The 18,836-nt window shown below is 36.5% G+C and overlaps 4 protein-coding genes and 1 non-coding gene across 6 annotated transcripts; 3 read left to right on the top strand and 2 right to left on the bottom strand.

Annotated features, from left to right (window-relative positions):
* Nucleotides 1-319: 319 nt before the first annotated feature.
* Nucleotides 320-6,002, top strand: Cht13 (chitinase 13). Of its 2 annotated transcripts, XM_015981292.2 has the most exons (10): nt 320-476; nt 524-1,031; nt 1,543-1,855; nt 1,907-2,023; nt 2,069-2,191; nt 3,110-3,374; nt 3,434-3,669; nt 3,726-3,856; nt 3,909-4,026; nt 5,534-6,002. In XM_015981292.2, exons 1-10 carry the CDS (start codon nt 410-412, stop codon nt 5,957-5,959), a joined length of 2,304 nt encoding a protein of 767 aa, XP_015836778.1. In that variant the 5' UTR covers nt 320-409; the 3' UTR covers nt 5,960-6,002.
* Nucleotides 6,003-6,373: 371 nt separating this feature from the next.
* LOC135265782 (U1 spliceosomal RNA) lies at nt 6,374-6,536 on the top strand. The gene has a single exon (XR_010333642.1). It is a non-coding gene; the product is annotated as a U1 spliceosomal RNA (small nuclear RNA).
* A 47-nt stretch (nt 6,537-6,583) lies between these two features.
* LOC661895 (acidic mammalian chitinase) lies at nt 6,584-10,018 on the bottom strand. Its single transcript, XM_008197245.3, has 7 exons — nt 9,944-10,018; nt 9,744-9,890; nt 9,461-9,696; nt 9,289-9,413; nt 8,945-9,239; nt 6,771-6,887; nt 6,584-6,720 (listed from the first exon to the last, which is right to left on the bottom strand). Exons 1-7 carry the CDS (start codon nt 10,005-10,007, stop codon nt 6,598-6,600), a joined length of 1,107 nt encoding a protein of 368 aa, XP_008195467.1. The 5' UTR covers nt 10,008-10,018; the 3' UTR covers nt 6,584-6,597.
* A 1,898-nt stretch (nt 10,019-11,916) lies between these two features.
* Nucleotides 11,917-13,680, top strand: LOC661938 (acidic mammalian chitinase). Its single transcript, XM_008197246.3, has 6 exons — nt 11,917-12,329; nt 12,380-12,517; nt 12,561-12,918; nt 12,963-13,260; nt 13,311-13,427; nt 13,472-13,680. The coding sequence occupies exons 1-6, from the start codon at nt 12,266-12,268 to the stop codon at nt 13,592-13,594; spliced, it is 1,098 nt and encodes a 365-aa protein (XP_008195468.1). The 5' UTR covers nt 11,917-12,265; the 3' UTR covers nt 13,595-13,680.
* A 297-nt stretch (nt 13,681-13,977) lies between these two features.
* TER94 (Transitional endoplasmic reticulum 94) lies at nt 13,978-18,477 on the bottom strand. The gene is made up of 7 exons (XM_961599.5): nt 18,159-18,477; nt 17,723-18,082; nt 16,377-16,569; nt 15,194-16,312; nt 14,731-14,914; nt 14,390-14,676; nt 13,978-14,330 (listed from the first exon to the last, which is right to left on the bottom strand). The coding sequence occupies exons 1-7, from the start codon at nt 18,173-18,175 to the stop codon at nt 14,079-14,081; spliced, it is 2,412 nt and encodes an 803-aa protein (XP_966692.1). The 5' UTR covers nt 18,176-18,477; the 3' UTR covers nt 13,978-14,078.
* Between the last annotated feature and the right edge of the window lie 359 nt (nt 18,478-18,836).

Here is an 18,836-nt window from a genome sequence, read left to right as displayed (position 1 = left end):
TTTATTCAGTCTCACCTTTAAATCTTTTTTAGCTGCTTTGACACTTCTTAGATTTTTTTAATTTTCACGTTTATTTTTTCTATAGATTTCTCCTTACTTCTCCTAATTTAAATATTTCCTTAAATCTTTCATTAATTTAATTAGACTTTATCCTTCGTTTTATGACTGTTGTAATTGTTGTAAGTAGTTTTATGCAGTCTATTATAGAAGTCCCTCTTATTTCTAGATAATACCCAAATTTGAATTCCAGAAAAACAATTTTTGAAACACTTGTGATAAAATCACTTTTTATTTGTCACAACAATCAACGAGAACACTTCTGATATCATCACAAGTGTCTTCTGAGCTTTATTTATTAAAAACGCGACTCGAAACAATTTATTCCAGACTTGTAAGTGAAACACACAAAATGTTTCCAAAATTTGTAATTCTCGCCCTTTTCGCGTTAACAACAACTCAAATTCATGCTGCGACTGGTCCGTAATTTAATTTTTCCAAACCCAATTTTTTATATTTTTTTCAGACAAGGTTATTTGTTATTACGCCAGTTGGGGGGCCCAGAGGCCCGGCAACGGCCAATTCGTCCCTGAAGACATCAACCCTGACCTGTGCACTCACATAAACTACGCCTTCGTTGGTCTAGACAAAGACTGCAATATCCAGGTTTTGGACGAAGAAAACGACATCAACCAAGGCGGTCTCAAACGAGTCAGTGCCCTAAAAGAGAAAAACCCCAACTTGAAGGTAATGCTTAGCGTGGGTGGGGCCACAGCCAGCCCTGACTCGTTCGTAGCAGCTGCTAACGATCCAGAAAAAATGAAAAATATGACAAGTAGCGCTATTGAATTTTTCGAAACTTATAACTATGACGGTTTGGATGTCGACTGGGAGTATCCGCAGGATAAAGCGACGTTTAATCGGCTTTTGCAAGGGTTGAAGGACGCTTTCGCACCCAAGGGGTATTTGTTGACGGTTGCGGTCAACTCCATCCCGGGGGAAGTTGGGGGCTATGACATCCCGGCAATGTCCAAGTAAAAAATACTCAATTTTTTATCAAAGTGACTGTGATTTTAAGTTGGCATCATTGGTTTTTCCAAACTTCATTATCATTTGCCGACTGTAATTTGCGTTTTTTTACATTTTTAAGTCAATTTTCTAAAAAAAAATAAGATTTTTTTCTGTTTTCTTCTCTCGTTTTTTCTCTGAATTTTGTGTTTTAAAGATTCTTCTGTTACCTTGTGGTATATAGATATATATCTACTTATCTCTAAAAATTTATTATTGTAATTGTTGCCTTCAAGTTTATTTTATTACATTTTTTAGACTCTCTTCTTTACTCTCTATTTTTTCTAGATTTCTTTTATAATAATTGCTTTTTCTAATATGGAAAAAATTTAGAGAAAAATTTATAGTTTTTGTTTTTTTTCTTCTTTTATTTTTTTATTTTTATGTAAAACTTTCTTATCGTTAATTGTTGCCAACTTGATTTAATTTCGCACACCACTTTGAGAAAAAGCAGCTATTTTCATTCTATTTTTTCAGTGTCTTGGACATTATAAACGTCATGACTTATGACTTCCACGCAATGTGGGCCGGTTTCACTGCCGAAAACTCGCCCCTTTATGGAGGGGTCAACGAAAGTGATTGGCAGCAACAAAATCGCAATGCCGATGCTGCAATTAGGTACTGGTTGGATGGTGGTGCAGACCCACAAAAAGTCACAATCGGAATTGCTTTCTACGGCCATCATTTTATCCTTTCTGACCCCAGCAAACATGGGCTTAATGACGCCACGGCGGCTCCTGGCGAACCCGGGCCATACACAGTCAACTTGGGCAGTTTGGGCTACAATGAAGTAACTATTTTTTTCCATTTTTTATTTGATGTTACTTTTTTTGTTTGCTAGATTTGTGAATTTCATAGAAATGGCACTGTGGTGTTTTTGGACGATATGAAAGTGCCCTACATGTACGAGGATACGTTTTGGATTGGTTACGATAATGAACAATCCGTTACAATTAAAGTAAGTTAGGAATTGTGAAAAGTGGAAATTAAATTGGGTTTTTAGACCGAATATGCGAAAGAGAAGAATCTAGCCGGTGTGTTTATTTGGTCCATTGAAACCGACGATATGCACGAGTTCTGTGGCGAGAAGAATGGACTGTTGAAGGCTGTTAATAAAGCAATCAAAAATTAAACACATTGTTTTGTATAATTGATATCAATAAAAAAAATAAAGTGTTAAAAATTCTCATATTCCGAGCTTTTTTTCCCAGTTTCCCAGTAAGTTTCCCAACTTACATTGTATTTTCAAGTGATTTGTCTCAGTTATTTTAAGCCAAAAATTAATAAAATGTGGATAACAACAAAAAATATTGAAGTAAAGTTACAAATAATTTAATATATCTATATTTTGAATATTTTTCTGTAATACGAAATTTCAACCAGTTATATTTAATTTAGTTCAGAAATTTGGCATTTCTCTAGAATTTCGCTATTTTTTCTTTTACTTTTTGGGATTCATTTGTTAATTTTTTTTAAACTCTTGCCTCTCTTCTGCTGTAGATTCCTTTCTAATTGTTTTTTGAAATTTATTTTTAGGTTCTATAAACTTGTTCTCCTTTTTTGATTTTTTTATTGTTCTAAGTTTTTATATTAAAAAAAATTCTGCTTTTTCTGAAGTAGTGCACTTTTTCACAATAACATAAATATCGAAATTTTGAAATACTTTACCAAATTTTACAAAATCTTGTATTCAACTCGTCAGGAAAACCGTTACGGCATGTTTTTAATCACAACAATTTGCCTCAACAAAAAAATGTGTTAAAACGATGAAATCAATTCAATTAAAAACTATTTAGTTAAACAATGGTCTGATGCAAGTACAACAAAATAAAACCAAAAACTTGCCTGATTTCTATCTAATCTAAACTGAGGAACCCTCTAAGCAGTCAAAAATAACCTGATGCAAATCTTCCAAAATTACATTATCTGTTCCAAGTATTATTTCAAGTCACGTCAACATTATTACAACTGACCCTCAAAATCGAGAGGATCTTCAGATAAGTCAAACACAAACAACGTTATCGATCAAAAACGGCTATAAATGCGACCACAACGTCAATTTTTCCCAAATCTCACTACAATGAAATCGGCCGCAATCCTCGCCCTTTTGGCCCTTTCCCTGGGCCTCGCCTCCTCAGCAAACGTCGTCTGCTACTTCACAAGCTGGACGATCTACCGTGAAGGCGACGGCCAATTCGCAGCCAAAGACGTGGACCCCACTCTTTGTACGCACATTTTGTACGCGTTTGTTGGACTTAACGAAGATGGTACTATCAATATTTTGGACGACTGGGAAATCACTGGTCTTGGTATAAATTCAAATAAAAACTTTAGTCATTAGAATTGCCAATCAATCGGTTTTTTTTAGAGGAAATCAAGCATTTGGTGAGTCTTAAGCAACAAAACCCCGACTTGAAGTTGTTGCTCAGTATGGGAGGGTGGAACGAAGGATCGACCACGTATTCCGAAGTTGCGAAAAATCCTGGTAAAAGGGCGACTTTAGTGACCAGCGTTTTGAGCTTCTTGAAGGAGAATAATTTCGATGGGTTTGACTTGGACTGGGAGTACCCGGGACAAAGGGATGGGGATGAGGCAAATGATCCCGTAAGTTTTATTATAATTTTTACCAGAAATTTTAAAACTTATTGTTATTTTTCTAGGACAATTTTATCACACTTTTGGGTGAACTCAAATCGGCGCTAAATGCCCAGGGTTATTTGCTGTCGGCTGCAGTCTCTGGTGGAACTGGTTCGATTGATATTTCCTACCCTAATGCCAAAGCTGTTTCTGAGTTAGTTTAACCACATTCCAAATAATTTTTTTTTATTTTTTTATTCTTGTAGTAATCTTGATATGATCAATGTGATGACGTATGACTACCATGGCGATTGGGAGCAATGGGTGGGACAGAATGCACCTCTCTATGCCTCACATTTGGACCAAGATCCTGATCTCAATGTTGTAAGTTTTTTACCAGCAAATTTAAATCAAAATGGTCTCTTATTAAGTTGGCAATGTTAGATAACGCTCTGCTTGATTCTATTTTCTTAGTGATAACACAATTTTTTTCTAGATTTTTTCTTAATGTTTATCTCATTTTCAAAATTTCTCTAAAAAGTTTTATTTTAATTTTTTTCGTTTTTTTTAATTTGTCTTTTTTAGATTTTTTTTATGTTATTGTTTCCAGATTCTATTTATTTGTTTTAAAATTTTTATCTCACTTTTTTAGACCTCTGTGGGCTAATTTCATCGTTTTTTCTAAATTATTTTTTAATTTTTTTTTTTAGATTTTTGGTATTTATTTGTAAACTCACTTTACTGAGTTCTGCCTTAGTTTTTTTTAATTCGTCTTCTATAAAAACACGCTTTTGGTGATTCCTGATTTTTCTTATATCTTTAGATTACATATATTAAATTCTACTTTTTTTTTCTCAAAGTTTATCATGTAATTTAAATTTTTAATATTGTTTTTTGACTTTTCTTACGTGTTCTGTTCTAATTTTTTTCTATATTTTTTTCTAGAATTTCGTCTTTAATTTCTTTAGTTTTAAACTAGTTGTCTTCCAGTTCGTTTTTTTTTCCGAGATTTATTTCTAAAATTGTAGATTCAAGATTCTACTTCTATTCGTTTTAAAATTTATATCCTACTACTTTCTGAAGCCTTTCATAGATTTTTTTTAGTTTTCATCCAGATTATTCTTTATTTTTTATTTTCTTCTAAATTTTTGCGATTGTTTTTTATACTTTTGCCTTTGTTTGGCTGTAAATTACTTACAAATAGATTTCTAGATTCTACTCTACTGCTTAGATTTTTTGATTTTTATTTTAATTCTTAGAGGTTTTTGGAGCCTGTATGCATACTTTTTTATTTCTTTTTTAATCATCTTCTTTTTTTCTATGTTTTTAAGACTAATATCAATACCCTTTTATAAATTTTTTTTTGTTTTCTCAAAATTCGTTTATAGTTTTTTGTAAACTCTACTCTTTCTTAATTTTGCCCAAATTTTTTAAATTTATTTCTAAATTCTGCTTAGATTCTTAAATTTATATCCCAATTCTTTAGAATCCATTGATTAATTTTTTAAACTCGTTAATATTTTTTTTCTAGATTCTTCATCGTTTTTTTTCTAAATTTTTTGTTTGTATTCACCTCTATTATTTTTTGTTTTGTCTCGAAGTTCGTCTTTATTTTTTTCTACAAACATTTATTAATTTTTCAAAATTTTAATTTTAAATTTATTATTTCAAGGTAGAAACTTTTTTTTTGTTATTTTTTTCTAGATTCTTTAGATTTTTCTAAACCTAAGCTTATTTTAGGTTCGTTTTCACCACGCTTTTCACGTTCTTTTCTGTGTTGAGTGTTCTATTTAGATTATTTAATATTAAAAAAAATACAGTGTTGCCAACTTAATTTCGGAGTCACAGCTCACTTTAAAATGCCACATTTAACTTTAAAATTTAAATCCAGGCTGCAGGAATCCAATACTGGATTGACTTGGGCGCCGACCCCAAAAAAATCAACATTGGTATTGGAACCTATGGACGCAGCTTCACCTTAGCTGACCCCTCAAACACCGAACTGTACGCCCCTGTAACTGGAACCGGCCAACCCGGCCCTTACACCGACGAGGCTGGAATGCTGGGCTACAACGAGATTTGTGCCCTTTACAGCGACTGGACCGAGACTTGGGACGACGAACAAAAGGTCCCAAGAAGGGTCAAAGGCGACCAATGGGTCGGTTTCGACAACGTTAAGTCAATCCAGTTGAAAATGCAATTTGCGAAGGAAAAAGGGCTAGGTGGAGCCATGGTCTGGTCGCTCGATACTGACGACTTCTTGGGCAAATGTGGGGAGAAATATCCGCTCCTTAAGGCCATCAATGATAATTTGTAAAAAAAAAAACACTATGAATAATAAAAAATAATTTTCTCCTTAATTTGATTGATTGTGTTTGGGGAAGTTTAGGGGAAATTTGACACTCGAGAAGTTTACGTTCCAAGTTTATTAATTTACGAACTTGCTAAACTTAATCAAATCTCACAACAGTTTGTACAATAAACAAGACATGAAACTGGAATTAAATCACTAGTCACGTCTCACCTACAACTTTAATTAAATCTAACTTAACACTAAAATGTTCCCACAAAATCAAAAAAAAAATGGTTCAAGCATCATTTAAATAATCAATAACTTCCCCTATGCTGGGGCTGCTACCCCAAGTTTCCTGTAGATGGCCCTCTGTTCTTCTCTCTCCGAGTGTCAGTTGTTCGCCAATAGATAAATACTTGAAGTGAGGGCTTCCAAAGCATACTTACCTGGCGTAGGGGTTACCGTGATCAAGAAGGCGGTTCCCCCAGGGTGAGGCCCTTCCATTGCACCGAGGTCGGGCTGACCCCTGCGATTATCCCTAATGCGGATAACTCGGGCGCACAATTTTTGGTAGTCGGGACTGCGTGCGCGCTATCCCGGCCTTAATTTAATTCAAGCACAATTAATTGGATTTACTTTATTGTCAATTATAATTAATTACATTACAAATTTGCTTTAATAGCGCTTAATAAAGGGTTTTTCTCGCCACAAATCGCACTTTTGTCGTCATCATTGACCGCATACAGCATAACTCCGCCCAAATTGCGACTTTTGGCATATTGTACCTAAAATATGAGCCCTGATTTACGGTTATTGCAAAGTTTACTGGAATTACTTTGACTGCGATCGATTTGGGGTTGTCGTAACTTATCCACTCCTTTTCGGAATAAATGTAAGGCACTTGTTGCTCGTCGTCCCAGGCTGCGGTCCAGCCATCGGTCAAATTGCAAATCTATTATAATTAATTAATTAGTAATATAAGCAAATTTAGGACTATTAGTATTATTATTATTAATGTTATTGTTATTAATATGACGACTAAAGACGACTCTGAAGACTTTAGTGACTTTTATGTCTCCTCCTTTCTCCTCTACTAAAGTGTTAGACCCAATTAATTTAGTTTAATTTCAGTTTTTCAAACATTTTATTTTAAAGCAAATTCTTTTTAAAGATTATTTATATTCAACCCTATAACTCGCTTATGGTCGGTCCTACAAGAAAAATGCAAATAACTATTTTGTAGGAAATTTTATCAGCTTTAATTTTGGTAGAAAGATAAAAATTGATAAGAGTAACTGTTTTCGAGATATAAGCAAAAAACCAAAAAACTGTAACCTTAATTAAGCGCGTGCATATAAGCAAATTTAGTACTATTAGTATTATTATTATTAATGTTATTGTTATTAATATGACGACTAAAGACGATTCTGAAAACTTTAGTGACTTTTATGTATCCTCCTTTTTCCTCTACTAAAGTGTTAGACCCAATTAATTTAGTTTAATTTCAGTTTTTCAAACATTTTATTTTAAAGCAAATTTTTTTTAAAGATTATTTATATCCAACCCTATAACTCGCTTATGGTTGGTCCTACAAAAAAAATGCAAATAACTATTTTGTAGGAAATTTTATCAGCTTTAATTTTGGTAGAAAAATAAAAATTGATAGGAGTAACTGTTTTCGAGATATAAGCAAAAAACCAAAAAACTGTTACCTTAATTAAGCGCTTGCATATAAGCAAATTTAGTACTATTAGTATTATTATTATTAATGTTATTGTTATTAATATGACGACTAAAGACGATTCTGAAAACTTTAGTGACTTTTATGTATCCTCCTTTTTCCTCTACTAAAGTGTTAGACCCAATTAATTTAGTTTAATTTCAGTTTTTCAAACATTTTATTTTAAAGCAAATTTTTTTTAAAGATTATTTATATCCAACCCTATAACTCGCTTATGGTTGGTCCTACAAAAAAAATGCAAATAACTATTTTGTAGGAAATTTTATCAGCTTTAATTTTGGTAGAAAAATAAAAATTGATAGGAGTAACTGTTTTCGAGATATAAGCAAAAAACCAAAAAACTGTTACCTTAATTAAGCGCTTGCATATAAGCAAATTTAGTACTAGTAGTATTATTATTATTAATGTTATTGTTATTAAAATGACGACTAAAGAGACTCTGAAGACTTTAGTGACTTTTATGTCTCCTCGTTTCTCCTCTACTAAAGTGTTAGACCCAATTAATTTAGTTTAATTTCAGTTTTTCAAACATTTTATTTTAAAGCAAATTTTTGTTAAATATTATTTATATCCAACTCTATAACTCGCTTATGGTTGGTCCTACAAGAAAAATGCAAATAACTATTTTGTAGAAAATTTTATGAGTTTTAATTTTGGTGGAAAGACAAAAATTGATTGGAGTAATAGTTTTCGAGATATAAGCAAAAACCCATAAAAAAACTTCTTTAAGCTATTCCCCCTCTTCGAGCTTGCCCTCCAGCCTCAGGAAATTTTGATATACGTCTACCCAAGTGTAAAAAAATGTTTAAAAAAATCTCTCTATAAAATTTTTTGAACGATTTGTCTAATTTTGACTGGGGTAATAATCATATTAATAACATATCTGTTCACAAATGAACCCTTGCTTATAAATAAAAAAACACTCATAAAATACGTAAAATGCTATTGTAGCTTAGACAAATTAAGCGCTTTCATATAAGCAAATTTAGTAATATTAGTATTATTATTATTTATGTTATTGTTATTAATATGATAATTACCCCAGTCAAATTAGACAAATCGTTCAAAAAATTTTATAGAGAGTTGGAGTTTTTTTTAAACATTTCTTTACACTTGGGCAGACGTATATCAAAATTTCCTGAGGCTGGAGGGCACGCTCGAAGAGGGGGAATAGGTTAATGAAGTTTTATGGGTTTTTGCTTATATCTCAAAATTAATTAATAATTAATTAATTAATTAATACAATTTTTTCTACCACTTTTTCTCACTTTATAGTACGACGTGTAGTTGGGATCGGCCCCATTGGCGGGTGACCCGGTTGAGTGTTGTCTAGGGTCGACAAGTTGGAAAACGTGCCCGTAGAAGCCTAAACCTAGGATTAATTTCGAAGGGTTTGCCCCACTGTTTAGCCAATTGTTAAGCGAAGCGTCACAGTTTGCATAATTTTTTTCCCACTCGGAGTCACTTGAGGAGGCATAAAGGGGCGAATTGGCCCCGGTTTTGTTATCACTGGCCGTGGATCCGTGGAAATCAAACGTCATGACATTGATAAAATCAACGATTCTGGAAGCAATTTGTAGCAAAATTAACTCGTGGAAAAGTTTAGTCAGACTTTGAGAGCGAATTTACGTTGTAGACGCTTGGGTCAGGGACTGAGGAAACCGCAATTGTCAATACACCGCCCCCGTTTTCGTCCAAGGTGTTACGAATGACTTGAAGCAAACCCACGTAATTTTCCTAAAAGAGCGTTTTACCAAAATAATTGATACAGCTAACGACGTCACTTTATCCTCGGGTTTTCCCCCATGTTTGCCCGGGTATTCCCAGTCCAGGTCCACCCCGTCCAGGCCGTACTTTCGCATGTAGTTGACCACAGTCGTCGCCAGTTTCAATTTTTTGTGGTCGTCGGACGCAACGTGCGAAAATGCGGCCGAATCTTCCGTCCAACCGCCCACAGTTATCAATAACTTCACGTTTGGATTTTTCGATTTTAAAGCTCCAAATTTGACTAAACCGCTGTCTATTTATTTAATTAAAAAATTTGCTTCCATGCACTAAAAAAATTACCATCGGCTCCACCATCGAAGCGAAAAGTCCCATCATCGTTCAAACGCAAAAACGCGAAATTAACGTGAGTGCAAATATCGACGTCGATTTCGTCAACTTTGAATTGCGATTCGTCGGTCCAGCTTTCGTAATAGCACACGACTTTGTCTTATTGAAGCAAAAATAAATTAAATAAAAAAATTCAACAAGATTTGACTCACCTGTGGCCCCAAAAATGCAGTTAAAAGTGAAGGAAAGCAGAAAAACTGTCTCAATTAATCTCATTTTGACGGCAAATTTGGTAAAACACTTCGGTGTGCCGTATTTAAAGACACATTTTTTGCAAAAAATCGTACAAGTGGACACGAAAATTAAATTAGCGATAATTTTTTTGGTATACGAACCAACATTAGAAAAAAATTGAAACAAATATATTTGATAATTTTTTATGCTTATCATAAGTGCGGAGAAAAAAATTCAACCTTGGTCCTAACCAAGGTATTGTCGGTACTGTAGTTACTGACAATAAAAAATAGCTCATTCTATTCAATTTTCATAAAAAAAATATCACAGTGGAGTACAGATGCATATTTTCAAGATTACCATCCAGAAAAAAAAGATTTCCGCAAAAAAATTAGAAAAGCCAAGATACAGGGTGACCCAAGGGTCTATAACTTTTTTATTACTTAAAATATTGTCATGCCACTTTTATTATCAGATAGAACGACTTAAAGTCCACAAACTAGAAGTATTTTTATAGTACACAGGTTGTTGTATACAGAATGGTGGTCCAAAGTTTCGTTTTTGAAATAAAACACCTTATATATTTTTGCATAATTACAGTTTTTTTCCTTTTTTTATTTAATTTATTATTAATTCTTAATAAGAATTTTTTCTGTTGCAAATTTGCCGGAAACTATTCATAGGCGACTTTGCAGTGATTTTTCAAAAATTGGTCTTTTTTACAACGGAAAAGTGAATAATTCTAAAACGAAAAAAGATGCAAAATGATCCGGGGAATCGATTGGCATCGAGAAAATTACCAAATTCCCAATAGTTTTTTAGTTATGAATTTTTTAAAATTTTACCTATTTTTGCTTTTATCTGCAATTTGCTCGAAAACTATTAGTCGGAGAACAATAATCTTTTTTGAAAAAAATAGACTATTTAAAGAGCTTTCCAACGATAATACACTTCATGGGGTTATCTCTAATAGTTCCGGAGCTATTGCTCGACAAATGTGCCGGGTACCCGGAATCGACCAAAACTGCGACAAAAATTGCAAAAATCAAAACTCTAAAAATCGAAGCAATTAATTTTTTTCTACATTTAACAACTCTAGGGGGTTGTTAAGGCATATATAAGTCCAAAAAACTATAATAGAAAAAGTTTAAAAAAAAAATATTTTTTCACTTTCTTAAAGGTAAGTGTATTACTAAGGAAATTTTAGCAAAAAAAATCAAAATTTTAAATTCCGTGAAAAATTGGTATAATACAGAAAATGAGCCGCTGAATTCAATGGAACAAACCGCATTGCTCTACGACTTTTAGTTTTTGAGTTATGAATTTTTTTAATGAATAAAATTTTTCAGTATGACAAATGGCTACCCTAAATTTAGGCAAAAAATTTTAAATTTTTAATTCTTGTGAAAAATTGATATAATATGTAAAATGAGCCGTAGAATTCAATGGAACAAACCGAAATTCTCTACGACTTTTAGTTTTTTTTTTATGAATTTTTTTAGTGAAAAACTTTGATCGCCTCTGTACCCGGGACCGTTACCCGGAGCGGCTCCGGGTTTAATCGAAAAAATAGAGAAAATTAAGCGCTATCAGATGGTTTTTTGTTCGTTGCTCTAAGTCTTACAGTTTCCGAGATAAACGCAAAAAAAGGTTTCCATTTTCACTTTTTTTCAATTTTCAACCGCCAATTACGGCGAAACTATTAGAGTTATCGAGAAACGAAAAAATCGAGGACAACCGGAATAAAAAACTCTACAAAATGGCATAGGACTCAAGGCGATATCTCGCAAAAAAAATTCAATTTTCAATCGCCGATTACGGCCAAACTAAAAGAGCTAGGAGAAAACGGTTTTTTCCATAGTAAAGAGCACATCAAAAAGTTACATTATTTTTTTGTGTAAATTTCAATTATGCAAAAATATATAGTCTTCCATTTAAAAATATTTGGTTCACCACCTTGTATTAAACACTGAGCATAATAAAAATATTTTTAGTTTGTGAACTAAATCTATCGGATAATAAAAACGGCATAACAATATTTCAATTCCCTGTATTATTAGTTTTTTAGGTTTTCCAACGTTGACTGTTACTAAGTTATTAGAAAAGATGGTTTTATCAGCGTTTTAAAAGATTATTTCTACGAATGTAGGACTCTTCTTGAGATTGGTTGTTGACGATCTCATGCGGCTTATGCCTGATCTATTTTCAACAATAGAAAAATTCGATTTTTGCAAGATAACCAGATATCGCCAGACTACAAATAGCGCCACAACAGTAGATAATTGAAACTTCCGACCAAAATGTACACCAAAATATTTTTGATTTCGATTTTGGCAATTCTAAGTCCCACAAATGGGGCGGTGGGTTAGTACCTCCACTATTAAAATAAAATACTCAAACCCGTTTATTTCAAGACAAAGTGATTTGTTACTACGAAAGTTGGGTCTCGGATTTCGCCCCCGAGGACATCGACGTGTCCGCCTGCACGCACGTCAATTACGCCTTCGTGGGCATCAACCCAGATGGGAGTTTCCGGCTGGACGGAAGCGATGGTAACCCCCGAACGTAACCGACCCACCTAACGCATAATTCCAGACGTTTTGCGGCGCCTTGGGGCCCTCAAGTCGCGAAACCCGGGCCTGAAGTTGCTGATAAGTGTGGGGGGCTGGAGCGAGGGCTCGACGAAATTTTCGGACGTTGCCGCCGATCCTGGTAAGAAGATCAACGTAGCTTACAGCACGCTCTACTACATGCAAACGTATAACTTCGACGGGATCGACATCGACTGGGAATACCCGGGCCAGCGTGGGGGAACCCCCGCCGATAAGGAGAACTTCATCGATATGTTGTGGGTGATTCGGAACGTTTTGGACCAGAACGGGGGCGGGCTGATCACGGTGGCGGTGTCGTCGTACCCGGACCCCAGCAGTTACAATGTTAACGCGATTTCGCAGTAGGTTTATACACGATTTTTTCGCCAACTGGGTGAGTTTTCAGGGCGGTTGACGCGATCAATGTCATGACTTATGATTTCCATTCGGCGAGTTCTGGACAAAAAACCGGGGAAAATTCCCCACTTTATGCCTCTTCGAGCGATTCCGATTGGGAGAGAAATAATGCCAATTGTGACGCGGCGATTAATAATTGGTTAAATAGTGGGGCTGACCCCACTAAAGTCGTTCTCGGGTTGGGTTTTTACGGGCAAAGTTTCCAACTGGCTGATGGTAATCAGCATGGGATTGGCTCGCCTATTGTGGGGCCTGGACTAAACGGTGGTCAAGTCATTTATGGAGAAGTATTATCTCTTTTTATTTATTTTTTTTTTGGTAATTGTGGGGATTTTAGTTGTGTAAATTGAACGATGGGTGGGTTAATGCGTGGGATGACGAGCAGGAAGTGCCCTATAAATATTCCGGTGATCAGTGGATTGGTTACGATGACCCACAATCGATTGCACTTAAAGTATTTTTACGAATGAATTTGCAAAATTGTGATCGCATTTTTAGGTTCAGTATGCCAAAAGTAGAAATTTGGGTGGTGTGATGATGTGGGCTGTGAACCAGGACGATAAAGCCGGGGCTTGTGGCGACAGGAATGGGTTATTGCAAGCCATTAAGAATAATTTGTAAATTAGGAAAAATACTTACCTATTTCCTATTATTGATTTTTTTTTTTGCTCAAACGGAAAATAAAAGGCAAATTCGTCAAAAAAACTCGTGTTTCGTTAGAAACTTTAATATAGGGTGATTCAAAAGAGCTGTACAATCTCTCGGGTGCTGATAAAGGACATCAAACTAAATTACAAGTTCTTATGATAAAAAATTGTTTGAGGCTTTTTTCACGAGATATAGCTCTTCAAAGTTAAATTATTTGCATTAGGAATAGTCACAGATGGCAGCCCGATTTTTAAAATAAACTGGCGATCTTTTGATCTAAACACTTCAAGGATATCATCAGAAAACGTCTTCGTAACCCACCAAAATCTTTATTTCAACCCAAAAAAACTCTCGTCATTACAGAATCCTTTTTTATTATAATAATTCAAAACTATTTCACAAATGAACTCAAAATGACAATACAAATAAAAAAAGAGTGCACATTGAGCCTGAATATTTAACTGTATAAATCGTCTTCAGGATCATCTTGGAAGTTGCCCTGATCGCCTCCTGTCCCTCCTGGCGCAGCCGAGCCTCCCGTTCCCGACGGGAACCGGAAGTTAGTGCCAAAACCACGCGACTGTTGCAGCGTCTGCGCGAACATTTCATACTTCCTGATGTCATTATCCGACACCGATCTTCGGGCAAATCTCATCGCCTCCTCGAAATGGGCGCGAGTTATCTCCGGAACCGGATCATCCTCATCCAACTGAAACAATTTCACATTCTCATTAAATTTGTGTTTTATTGCAAGAAAAAACTACTCACATCCATTGCGCTGTTCGGGTTCATGGCCCTCTCGCGCTCCCGCCGAATCTCGGTTTCGATGCTTTGGCGAATCGCTAATTTACACGCCCTTTGACAGATTTCCGTCAAATCGGCACCTGAGAATCCGTGAGTCACTTTAGCTATGTAAGTAAGATCCACGTCTTTTGCAACGGGGGATTTACGCAGATTTGCTTTGAAAATCGCTTCGCGAGACTTTTCATCCGGCAGCGGGATATAAATCAATTGATCGAGACGGCCGGGACGCAAGATTGCAGGATCAATGATATCTAAAAATTAAAAAAATAATAGAAAAAAATCGATAAAATTGGCGGGTTAATCACCAGGTCTGTTTGTGGCTCCGATAATAAAAACGTTCTTCTTTGCGCCCATTCCGTCCATTTCCGTCAAAATTTGATTAATGACACGGTCGGCGGCGCCTCCGGCATCCCCCAGGTTGCCTCCACGTGATTTTGCTATCGAATCCAACTCGTCGAAGAAGAGGACGCAAGGGGCGGCCGATCGAGCCTAGAAAGCCAAACACACATTCGGAAAATATTATTAAATTCCTCTGTCTGCATGACTTGGCAATAAAAAAAAATTACATTATGTTTCAGAGGAGAAAATATTTTAATGCCGTAAATAACGTCATTTTTGTTCACGCGTTGGCAAGATTTTGTTACACATTACACAATGAACGCCATAATAATCTTTTTATTTTTTTAATCCCATTTTTTTTCAATTTTACTTAAATTCAGTGCGATTTTAATTACACTTCGTATTCAAATTTCAAGAGAAACAACAAACCTTATCGAAAATGTCCCTAACGTTGGCCTCCGACTCCCCAAACCACATCGTCAACAACTCCGGCCCCTTGACCGAAATAAAATTCGCTTGACATTCATTCGCTATAGCCTTCGCCAACAAAGTCTTCCCGCAACCAGGTGGTCCATAAAACAACACACCACGTGACGGTTGCATGCCAAACTTCAAGAACTTATCAGGATGCTCAACCGGATACTGCACCAATTCCTGCAATTCCTTCTTAACATTCTGCAATCCACCGATATCGTCCCACGTAATATTCGGCACTTCGACCACGGTCTCCCTCAACGCACTCGGACTCGACTTGGTCATAGCATAACGGAAATTCTCCATACTAACAGCCAACGAATTCAAAACCTCCGCATCGACTTGATCGTCATCCAAATCAATCAGATCCATTTTTTCGCGGATTTGCTGCAACGCCGCCTCCGAACACAACGACGCTAAGTCGGCGCCCACGTGACCGTGCGTCTCGGCGGCGATTTGCTCAAGATCAACGTCGTCGGCAAGCTTCATATTTTTGGTGTGAATACGCAACACTTCCAGACGTCCGGTGGCGTCAGGAATGCCAATATCTATCTCGCGGTCAAAACGACCGAACCGACGCAAAGCCGGATCGATTGAGTTCGGGCGATTTGTGGCCGCCATCACGATAACATGCGAGCTTTTCTTCATGCCGTCCATCAGTGTTAACAATTGCGAGACAATTCGGCGTTCGACTTCGCCGTGGGTTTTTTCACGTTTCGGTGCAATCGCGTCCAATTCATCGATGAAAATAATAGCCGGTGAGTTTTTATCGGCTTCTTCGAACGCTTTCCTTAGATTACTTTCGGATTCGCCGGCTAATTTACTCATAATTTCGGGACCGTTGATTAAGAAGAAGAAAGCACCGGTTTCGTTGGCCACTGCACGTGCGATTAAAGTTTTACCGGTACCTGGAGGTCCGTACAAGAGGATACCACGTGGTGGTTTCACGCCAATGGCCTTGAAGAGCGACGGGTGGCGTAGAGGTAATTCGACCATTTCTTTGATTTGTGCGAGTTGTTTGCGACAACCGCCGATATCGTCGTAGCCGACGGCGTTCAAGGCTTCCTCCTCTTCCTGGGAAAAACAAGATAGAAAAAAATATGATTGTCACTCACTTAATTGGATTAATTTTTATTACTTCTCGTTTGATCGGATCGCCGTCACAATGGATGACGGTATCGGGGGCGACGATACAATATGGTGACGGTTCCGTTTCCACCACTTTGAATTCAACGGCTCGCATGCCACCACGGACGATGAAAACGTCGCCTTTGTGGATTGGTCGATAAGCTTCGAGGAAGTATGGTTTTAAGTACACCTCGAAGAGATTTCTACAAAAAAATATAGTTTTTTTTTGTAAATCACAGTGACTATGTTTCGTGTTTTTGTTTAATTTAGTTGCTACGTCACAAATAAATTAAGAAACATTGCTCAATTGTTTGCCAATACAGACGTTACGTCAGTTTTATAAACATCAAAGAAAAAAAAACGATTCTCTTTATTAACAAACACGATTTATTTTAATACCTGAAATAAACATCGCAAAAACGTTGGCAGCCCGAAAAAATAAAATAAAACCAATAAATTTAAGCCGCAAAAAATTGTCAGATTTGTACCGAATTTTGACAAATTTTTATACCAAAATACACAAGATTGAGAAAAACATGCTAAGATAAATTTAAAACAAAATAATGAAGGGCAATCTGTTATTATGTCACTAATTAACATAAGTTGTGTGCTTTCCTTGCAAATTATTTTGAATTGTTACTTATTCAGTCACTATTTAAATAAATAAAATAACAAATAAAATACAACAGTGAATTGAATTTAAAAAGGAATAGAACCAGTTTTCTATTTATGTCTACAGTCTGTCTCTTTTTACTGTTATAGGTACCAAAAAACTGTGAGGAACAAAGTTGTAAAAATTATACAAAAAAAATGTGCTTAAATCTTGAGAAAAAAATTTGTATTATCTTCAATGAAAAAAAAACTTGGTAGGTTCGGAGACTTAAGAAATATTGACTTTTTTCGGTTATTTTGTAATCAAAAGCCGATTACTATAAAAATACGATAATAGTCGCACAGTAGATAGTCATAATAATGAGTCACTAGCGATCAAATTGTGGGAAGTACCGATCAACATTCATTGGAATCACCGGATGTATAAGGAAAACAAGTATAATTTATTTTAATAATTTTTCGAGAAAGTTGTAGAAAAATAATGCGTGTTATTATTTGATAAAATCGTATGACTCAAAAATTACAAGAACGATCCCCAAATAATTGCGATAATGTGACAGTCATGTCATGACAGTTCAGCGACTCCATGCCAGCTAAGCAATTGGAGGAATTCAAACCGCGCGCTGTGGGCGCGCTCTCTCATTGGTAACCGGCAAACGATCCGTCTTTCCCATTGGCCACAGGACGGTTTCTTTTGTTTAATTACTTCTAGCCCCAGAGAGGGGCTTTTTCGTGGTAACTCACCCGACGAGCCCTTCGACCGTGTCATCGATGGGCAAAACGTGGATCCTCTTCCCGTATTTGACGTCGGGACAGGGCTGGATCCAGACGACGTCAGAGAGCCTAACCCGTAGATTATTCCTGACGATCCTGTTCATCCGGATCTTCTCATCGGGGCAGTTTTCGTCGGCCAGCACAATGCAGACGGTCTCTTTCCGCCGCTTCCCTTTCAGCAACACTGTATCGCCTCGGAACAGCATCAGCTCGTCCATTTTGGCCTGCGATAGCGCCACGACGGAGTTGTCGTCGTTGGTGGCCTCCTCCACCAGGAGTCTGTTGGGGCGGTCCTTGCGGCGCAAGATCGCAGTCGCCAGGTCGTCAGGACTGCAAGTTTAGCCAAAATTAACTATTTCCTGCCCCTTGGTGACATGGGCGAAATTCAGACGCCGGCCCTACCCACCTTTTACCCTCGGCCATTATTCAACGTTCGAAGCTTACACTAGACGAAAAAACCGAAACTTTTACTATTTAACACAGGCACAATCTAACGATCGGTTCTGAATGACGTAGCTTTTCTTTTGCTTATTCAGGATTTTGACAGAGGACAGCCAGGGGCCATCTTACCAAACGAGTAGCGACACCTACAATACCAGAAACGGCCAAACTGGCCCTAGTCGGCCCTATCGCCACAGGGGAACACGCCGAACGCGAAAAAAACAACACGATTTGGCACTTTTGACACGATTCGCCGCCGGAAACAGTCAAATTTGGCCAAATTTGACAAAACCAGTGTCAAGGCTAGCGCCGCCCTCTATGCCCCAACTTTCGAACAACGCGGTCATGTGACTTGCTGACTTGATCGAAACTTAATCAGTTGATACCGCTGATAAGGGTTTTGGCACTTGGCGGGACCGCTTTTATCACGTTATTTCCATCAAAAATCAGCAGTAAAGACCCGCGATAATTTAGCTAGATTCTGAGGCTTGGGGCAAAAAATGGGGGCGCGCCCTCTCTTGATACGACACGCAACTGTTTGACAATTTGACAAAAACAATAGTTTTTCACTTGTCAGTGTCATTTTGGATTTAAGGCTACAAATTAAAAAAATAGGATGTAAATATCGTTAGGTGTGCACTGG

The sequence above is a fragment of the Tribolium castaneum genome, chromosome 3 (genome assembly GCF_031307605.1).
Source record: "Tribolium castaneum strain GA2 chromosome 3, icTriCast1.1, whole genome shotgun sequence".
Taxonomy (NCBI): domain Eukaryota; kingdom Metazoa; phylum Arthropoda; class Insecta; order Coleoptera; family Tenebrionidae; genus Tribolium; species Tribolium castaneum.
The sequence above is the reverse complement of the archived record's forward strand: the minus strand, read 5'-3'. Positions and strand labels throughout refer to the sequence as shown.